General features: G+C 44.4%; 1 protein-coding gene across 1 annotated transcript; it reads right to left on the bottom strand.

Moving 5' to 3' along the window:
• Positions 1-907: 907 nt before the first annotated feature.
• Positions 908-1,894, bottom strand: LOC121807426 (B-box domain protein 31-like). The gene is made up of 2 exons (XM_042207656.1): positions 1,301-1,894; positions 908-1,179 (listed from the first exon to the last, which is right to left on the bottom strand). Exons 1-2 carry the CDS (start codon positions 1,664-1,666, stop codon positions 1,072-1,074), a joined length of 474 nt encoding a protein of 157 aa, XP_042063590.1. The 5' UTR covers positions 1,667-1,894; the 3' UTR covers positions 908-1,071.
• Positions 1,895-8,981: the final 7,087 nt, after the last annotated feature.

The raw sequence follows: 8,981 nt of genomic DNA, 5'->3' as shown, positions 1-8,981 counted from the left end.
GGTCATAATTAAGTCGTACAATACACATTTTAATTAGAGTAATAAGCCGACATTTGAAATCATACAGTTAGACTTACAATCAACTCCATCCAAAAATAATGACAAAAATAAAAAGTCGATTCTTCAACAGTTGCACAAAATGTTTGGCACTAGAAGTAATCGTCGGCCATAATTTGGAGATTAATAATTTAAAGTTGAGATACTATAGCAAAACTCGTTTAAACTCGATCACAGAAATAAGAGACACGAGGGCGTAAGTATGCGATTTTAATTCAAAGGGAGAATTGGTGGGTGTCAGCTGCAGTCTTTTATTGAATGCTACTAAAATAATTTATAGAAAATGTTGTCATTATGAAAAGTATTATCCCTAAATTTTTAGGCCGTAAGCTGTCGTTTTAGTCACATCACTTGGGGAAGATATTTTTGGTCTTTTTAGCTTAATATTGCTAAATTCGAAATATTACGAAAATAATGTAAAATTCGTATTTTTAAATACAGAGACGATTATAGTTTCATACTACAAAATATGCACCAAACGCTCTTCATGTTGGTTGGTAATTGGAAGGCATGATTGTGACACTCATTTTTTGGTATAGTTTTAAATCAATATCGAGTTCATTTTTTCCATATAGAAAAATTGCGTTGGCTATTAGAAATTAATGCTATACGTCATTATTATAATTTGGTAGGTATATGATTATGATGTATGCATGCAAATTGCCAACAAAATTATTTGATATCAATAGTATATTTATATGCATTAAAATGCACATGTCCCGTAAACTTAAAATGAAGACTATTTTATGAAAAGAGAGGAGTAGTAATCTTCAAACTTGTACACAATCAATATTGTGACGCATACATATATTTGCTTGAAAAGAAACAGAAATACCCACCCTGCTTACGCTGATACGCATATAAATTCGCACTCATAATAAAACATAATGAATTCATATCAACTCAATTATTCGTAGGCTCAACCCCAAGTCACAATCAAAACTAAATTCAACCAAATCTCAAATCTAAACAGAATTCCCAGATTAATATTTCCGAAGTTTTTTGTCATTTAAATTATATACACAACCGAATCTCATCAGCTTTTAGAAATTCAGAACCCGTATCTTGACGGTGGAGCATATCCGGAGGAGCACGCCGAGACATCGCGCAGCTCCGATCCGCCTGCCATTATCAGTATCACAACAGCTCGAATCACGGTACCCTCACGAGATGAATAATAGGAGTAATTTTTCGAATCTGATTCCTCAAAAGCTGAAAAAAGCGATATAAAATAAAAGCTAACCTCAATTCTCATCTTCTTCCGCCAAACGACGACGTTTCCACCGTCAATCGCCTCATCGTCGCTGGAACACGGCAGCGGCGAGCAAGGAACGATCTGATGGTCCTCCTCCGACTCTCCTCCACCGCTGCCTTCGCACAGCTCCTGACCGGCGCATTGTTCGCAGACGGAGACGGTAGGGGCGATCTTTCCGCCAGAGACCGTCCACGGCATCGGCGACTGGCAGACGTCGCAGAGAAGTCTCCTGGAGTGCCGCGCCACTAGGAAGCTAGCCGAGTGCACGGAGGCGTCGCAATCCCAGCACAAGCTCGCCCGATCCGACGCGCAGTGCGTCCGCGCCTTCGCTTTGCACAGCTCACACCTCCTCATCGCTCCTTTTCAATTGAATTTCGCGAGTTTGTTTTAGGTGAAGAGATACAGAGGAATCAGGAATATGATTCGAGATATCCAAGGGATAAAAGAAGAAACGAATTTTCCGGTTGCGGAGAGATAGGAGAGAAAGTGGTAATTGGTAACTGATGAATCCGCGAATTTTCGACGGTGATGAATGCAGGAAAATGCAGATCACGACACAGAGATTTTACGTGGTTCGATTTACTGAGGTAAATCTACGTCCACGGGAAGAAAAGAGGGCAGAGTTGTATTGCTTGATCTGTTTTCTACAGCTTACAATACAGACTTGCTATTTGATATTTTATCTCTAGAGATCGAGAGAGTGTAACCCTATCTATCTGATCTAGGTTCTATTTATACCAAGGACCAAGATCGTGGCATGCAGCACCATTTACTAGGTAGTGGATGTCGTGGAGATCGTGGCGATCTTGCATGGGTCCACTATCCTGCATGAGTTAATGACTGCTTGACACCACTAAATAGATCGTGGGTGTAGTGGAGGTGGAAATCCTGCATGAGTCCACTATCTCCTAGTTCGGTCGAATACTGAGACCGAACTGCTGAATTATTGCCGAGCAGCTTTTGCCGACCTGAGAGCAGAGCTTGATGCCGACCTGAGAGCAGAGTTTGATTGGTTGGCTTTTACCGAGCTGTAGGCTGGGGCCGAACTCTTTGGTTGTGCCGAACTGAACTCTTTAGTCATGCCGGACTGATACTCTTTAGTCATGCCGAACTGATACTCTTTCTTGGGCTTTAGGCTGATGGGCTTTACTGCTGTTGGGCTTGTTTAGTACGTACTCCATCACTACCCCCCCCGAAAAGCGAAGTGAATTACTTCGGCATTCTGGATAAAGGTACGGGGTAAGTTGATGTTTGTCCTCGGTCTTATGAAGTGAACTCTTCTTTGACCGGACTCGTCTTTGGTCTGATGAAATAAACATCTTTGACCGGACTCGTCTTTGGTCTGATGAAATAAACATCTTTGACCGGACTCGTCTTTGGTCTGATGAAATAAACATCTTTGACCGGACTCGTCTTTGGTCTGATGAAATAAACATCTTTGACCGGACTCGTCTTTGGGTTGATAAAATAAACATCTTTGACCGGACTCGTCTTGTGTCCTAATTTGGCGAGTTTTATCGCTCGGATCGGACTTTCCGTTGTCCTAATTTGGGGATCGGACTTTCCCTTGTCCTAATTCGGCGAGTTTTATCGCGTGGATCGGACTTTCCCTTGTCCTAATTCAGGCAAGTTTTATCGCGAGAACCGGACTTTCGTTGCAGTTCGTTTCAGACGAAGTGCTTGATTCTTAAGCTGAATTGCGGTCTTGTATCCTCTTTAGAAGCTTGGACTTCACAATCGTTGGCTTATTGCAGTTCGTTTCAGACGAACTGCTTGTTTAAGCTGAATTGTGGCCTTGTATCCTCTTCAGAAGCTTTGACTCACAATCGTTGGCTTATTGCAGTTCGTTTCAGACGAAGTGCTTGTTTAAGCTGAATTGTGGTCTTGTATCCTCTTCAGAAGCTTTGACTCACAATCGTTGGCTTATTGCAGTTCGTTTCAGACGAAGTGCTTGTTTAAGCTGAATTGTGGTCTTGTATCCTCTTCAGAAGCTTTGACTCACAATCGTTGGCTTGTATATGTTCTAAGAAGGGGATCAGCCTTCGAAGAGCAAGATACCTCAGTAACATTTGTAAGAGACGACACGCACAAAGACAGACTAAACATACAGACAAAACGCACAGAGACAAATAAAGACCAAGCAAACCAAATAAAGCACATTGACCGAACAGGACTCAAGACTGACTGACCGGACTGTCTCTTACAAATGGAACTTCTTGAGGTTGGAAATGTGCCCTGTTCGGGGTACCTGTTCTCCTGACATGTGAGCCAATTTGTAAGACCCTTTGCCGAGGACTTCTGACACCCGATACGGACCTTCCCATGTGGGTTCGAGCTTGCCCAGCTTTTCTGCTCGGCTTACTTCGTTGTTTCTCAAGACGAGATCTCCCACTTGAAATTGCAGCTTCTTCACCCTTTGGTTGTAATACCGGGCTACTTGCTCTTTGTACTTGGCTGCTTTTATGCATGCCAATTCTCTTCTTTCTTCGGCAAGATCTAGCTCGGCTCTCAGTCCGTCGTCATTCATTTCTGCTGAGAAATTTAGAGTTCGGGGACTGGGTATGCCGATCTCCACCGGAATCACGGCTTCAGTGCCGTACACAAGACTGTACGGAGTTTCACCGTTGGAGGTTGTGGGTGTAGTTCGGTAGGACCATAGGACTTGAGGGAGATTTTCTACCCATTGTCCTTTGGCTTGTTCTAACCGAGCTTTTAACCCTTTCACCAGGATACGATTTGTTACCTCCGTTTGTCCGTTTGCTTGTGGATGAGAGACTGAAGTGAACCGCTGTTGAATATTCAGCTCTTGGCACCAATTCTTGAACGTCTTGTCGGTGAACTGAGTCCCGTTATCCGAGATGAGGATGTGGGGTATGCCAAATCGGCACACTATGTTCTTCCAGACGAAATCCAATGCCTTCGAGCTCGTTATCGTAGCTAATGGTTCAGCTTCCACCCACTTCGTAAAGTAGTCCACGGCAACGATAAGGAATTTCATTTGCCGAGGAGCTTGAGGAAGTGGTCCCACTATGTCTATGCCCCATTGCATGAAAGGCCAAGGGCTTTGCATAGTGGATAGATCGGTCTGCGGCATCCTTGGGATATTTGCATGGATTTGGCACTTCGGGCATGTCTTGACGAGCTGCACTGCTTCTTGTACCAAGGTTGGCCAATAATATCCCCATCTTAGAACTTTTTTAGCTAAAGCTCTGGCTCCGATGTGGCTACCGCACGATCCTTCATGAACTTCTCTGAGGATGTAGTCCGTCTCTTCTGGTCCTACGCACCGCAATAATGGCTGGAGGTAAGACTTTCTAAAGAGGACTCCTTCATGAAGTTCGTACCGAAGTGCTCGGCACGTGATGGAGTGTTCTCCCAGCTCTATGGCCCATTTGGCGATTCTGCCTGATGCTTCTGGCTGGGTCAAAACTTGCCGAAGAGGCAGATCGGTTAAGACGCATACCTTGTGAGCATAGAAGTATGGCCGCAGTCTCCTTGCTGCATTTACTAACGCCAGAGCAATTTTTTCCAGAGGTTGATACCATGTTTCTGGACCTCTTAATGCTCGGCTTGTAAAGTAGATGGGAAACTGCTTTAGGCCTTCTTCTCGTACAAGCACCGCGCTAATGGTTTGATCGGATGCCGCTAAGTATAAGAAAATCACTTCGGCATCTGTTGGAGCAGAGAGAATTGGAAGCTCGGCTAAATAACTTTTGAGCTCGTCAAAAGCCTTTTTCTGCTTTATGACTTCAGAGACGATTTAGTCTTCCCGGCAGGGAGAGCGTCAATAGTTAGGATTACTCCATCATATTGCGGCTCGTTGTCGTCTTCGGGATCCTGTTGCCTTTTCGGATCCTGAGGAGCGCAGTTCGCACCTCCCTGCTTTTTGTTCTTTTTCGGCTGCTTGCTTTGGTATTTTTTTAACGTCCCTGCTTTCACAAGGGCATCAATACCTGCAGCCAAATGTCGGCACTCCTCGGTATCGTGACCGTAGTCTTGATGGAAGGAGCAATATTGATCCTGAGGTCGGCGCGCGGCCGATTTCGTCGTCCGCCTTGGCTTTTCGAACATATCGGAATGCAGTTCGAAGATTTCCGCTCTTGACTTGTTCAATGGTACGAACCGAGCGGGCGGCTTCTCAGGATTGAGACGTGGTCCCAATCTGCCTTGTACCGGTGCCCTTTGAATTCTTTCAAAAGGAGTTCGGCGAGGAAGCACCTGGCCGCTTTGATCGGGCTTCTTTTCGTCTCCTCTAGATGAGCTGTCTAAAGACCGTTTTCGACGGTCTGCCTCATCGGCACGGGAGAACTGGTCCGCAATGTCCCACATCTCTTGAGCTGTTTGCGGACTGCATTCCACGAGCTTTCTGTAGAGAGCTCCGGGCAGGATTCCATTTTGGAATGCCGAAATGACAAGTAGATCGTTGAGATCATCTACTTGTAGGCATTCCTTGTGGAATCTCGTCATGAAGTCGCTGATCTTTTCGTCGCGACCTTGACGTATAGAAAGCAGCTGAGCCGAAGTGATCCGGGCTTCCGCTTTCTGAAAGAACCTCCTGTGGAAAGCATCCATTAGATCTCGGTAGGATCTAATGCTGCCTTGAGGAAGGCTGTCGAACCACCTTCTGGCGTTCCCGATGAGCAGCTCGGGGAACAGCTTGCACATATGGACCTCATTGAGACCCTGGTTCGCCATATTATATTGATAGCGTCCCAAGAAGTCATGAGGATCCACTAGCCCGTCATAAGTCATTGACGGTGTCCGGTAGTTCCGCGGCAAAGGAGTTCGGGTGATATCGTCCGAGAACGGAGTCTTTAATGCTCCGTACATGGCGAACCCGATATTTCTTCGGTACGGAGGAGATGGAGTTCTCCTGTGGTTCCGGTACCGAGGAGGAACAGGAACATGTCGGGGTTGAGGATTCTTTCTCCTGGAAGACACGTCACTACTGCGGTAGTGACTTTTATGTCTGGATGAGGAGGGAGAATCCGCCGTTGTCTTCTCCGGCTGTTGGCTCTTCTGCAGGAAGATTAAGAACTCCTCCTGCTTCTCGGCCAAGAACAGCTTGACAGCTTCATTTAAATCGGGCTGCTGGGAAGACTCGGTGCGATGACTCCTGGAGTGGCTTGTTCCTTCTTCGTGAGAACCGGAGGTAGATGTCTCCCGAGGCCGTTTTTCAGACCTGCGAGCTGGACTAGCTTCCTCACGATTATCACGAACGGTATTATGGGTGTTACGTGATCTGGTATGCATTTTTTTTGGGGTGGAAAAAGGGTCAAAAATTCGCTTTATCACGAATTTGGTTCTCTGTTTCCCACAGACGGCGCCAGTGATGAATCCGCGAATTTTCGACGGTGATGAATGCAGGAAAATGCAGATCACGACACAGAGATTTTACGTGGTTCGATTTACTGAGGTAAATCTACGTCCACGGGAAGAAAAGAGGGCAGAGTTGTATTGCTTGATCTGTTTTCTACAGCTTACAATACAGACTTGCTATTTGATATTTTATCTCTAGAGATCGAGAGAGTGTAACCCTATCTATCTGATCTAGGTTCTATTTATACCAAGGACCAAGATCGTGGCATGCAGCACCATTTACTAGGTAGTGGATGTCGTGGAGATCGTGGCGATCTTGCATGGGTCCACTATCCTGCATGAGTTAATGACTGCTTGACACCACTAAATAGATCGTGGGTGTAGTGGAGGTGGAAATCCTGCATGAGTCCACTATCTCCTAGTTCGGTCGAATACTGAGACCGAACTGCTGAATTATTGCCGAGCAGCTTTTGCCGACCTGAGAGCAGAGCTTGATGCCGACCTGAGAGCAGAGTTTGATTGGTTGGCTTTTACCGAGCTGTAGGCTGGGGCCGAACTCTTTGGTTGTGCCGAACTGAACTCTTTAGTCATGCCGGACTGATACTCTTTAGTCATGCCGAACTGATACTCTTTCTTGGGCTTTAGGCTGATGGGCTTTACTGCTGTTGGGCTTGTTTAGTACGTACTCCATCAGTAACCAATGTGAGAGAAAGAAGGAACAGGGTGTGTGAAGAAGTAGAAGAAGAAGAATACAAAAAGGAAACACTTCTGTTAAAAGGAAATATATCATGATTTTACTACTTTTCTTTATAGTAGTACATTTTTAATATTAATAAAAATAATAATTACAGTATCATTTTAACTACCATTTAATCATATGTAGTAGGAATATTATTTTGAGATTTACATACTACTCCTTACACACTTTTGCCCTGCCAATTATCACAATTCTGGCATCTATTATTTCAATATGCAGTCAACCACACTAAATAAATAAAATTTTTGAAGATCATGTTAGTAACTTTAAATCCAATTAAACATTAATCACTTTATCGCTAGATTAATACATTCACGTGCATTAGCTGTTTGTCTGTAGATTGTGTGATAAGAGTTTGAGAGTTACAACATACAATGACTTATTTTTAAAATGAAATGTTCCTAATAAAAACGGCTATTCTTTTTTGTTGAAAGTTGAATCCATTTGAATCACAAAATTGATACAGACTCACCAGCATATTTTGAATGGGATTTTGAAGGTGGGTGGGGCCTTGATGAATTAGATGGGTTGCGGTGCCAGTTTTCGGACATTTGAGGACTAGGATAGAAGGGGCGGGACCCACAGGAATCTGCATCTTTTTATTGGTGGAGAGGTGAGGATATTTATATTCCCTGCTGACGTGTCAGTTCCTTATTCTTGGCGATCCGACGTGGAGTTTCGCTTGGTCCAGTGAGGGTGGTTGGGCCACGTGGGCTGCATATTTTTGGTGATTTTGATTTCTTAAGCTTTTCGGAAAGGCCTCACTTAAGCTTTTCGGAAAGGCCTCACTTTGGAATACACTTTTGTGCCTCCATCTAGTTTATTTGTTGGTCTTTCATTTTGTGGCTGTGAAATGACGCGTTTCGCCTTTTTATTTTCGAATACTTTTATGCCCTTTAATGAGAATAAGTATATAATACACTATTCTATCTTTTTTTTCTTTTAAGTCGACGATGGTTCCACATCTACCCCCGAAGTGACTCGAACCCCCGGCCTAACGGTCGGAGGTGAAGCGTCTTACCACCGAGCCGCGCTTCGTTGTCGGGACCCCCGGCCTAACGGTCGGAGGCGAAGCATCTTACCACCGAGCTGCGCTTCGTTGTCGGGATGGGAAGGAACGAGTCAGCCAACCTTTCCCCAAGCACGGGTCCAGACCAGTTAACTGTATCAACCCAATCAAGGGTACCAAGTTAACCTATCTCCCCCAGCGCCTGGGTCCAGGCCAGGACTCAAGAACTCCCAGGGGAAATTAATCCCCAAGTTGGGCCTCTCAGGGGTCGATCTCGTGACCTCTAGGATGGCGCGGTATCCTTGCCTCCCTCCTCAACCACTTGAGCTAGGGGGCTTGGATATAATACACTATTCTATCTGTTTCAACTAAGTTGAGTAAAAAAATTTAGGTATAGAGATTAAGAAATTGTATTGAAAAATAGGAGAGAAGATCATAGAGTATTAAAGATAAAGAAAGAACAAAGTATGCGATGAAATAAAGTAAGAGTAATTGAATGTTTTGTATTTTGTCATAAAAAAGGAAGGTCTCAACTTTGTTGGGATATACCAAAAAAGAATACAATCTTAGGAACATTTGATTTA

This window comes from Salvia splendens, chromosome 6 (assembly GCF_004379255.2).
Source record: "Salvia splendens isolate huo1 chromosome 6, SspV2, whole genome shotgun sequence".
NCBI classification, from domain to species: domain Eukaryota; kingdom Viridiplantae; phylum Streptophyta; class Magnoliopsida; order Lamiales; family Lamiaceae; genus Salvia; species Salvia splendens.
The sequence above is the reverse complement of the archived record's forward strand: the minus strand, read 5'-3'. Positions and strand labels throughout refer to the sequence as shown.

Bases quoted from the DNA above. Each gene is read 5' to 3' on its own strand.
- LOC121807426 (XM_042207656.1), bottom strand. From the start codon at position 1,666: ATGAGGAGGTGTGAGCTGTGCAAAGCGAAGGCGCGGACGCACTGCGCG. The intron at 1,180-1,300 runs GTTAGCTTTTAT...TGATAATGGCAG, and splicing joins GGAAGAAGATGAGAATTGAG to GCGGATCGGAGCTGCGCGAT.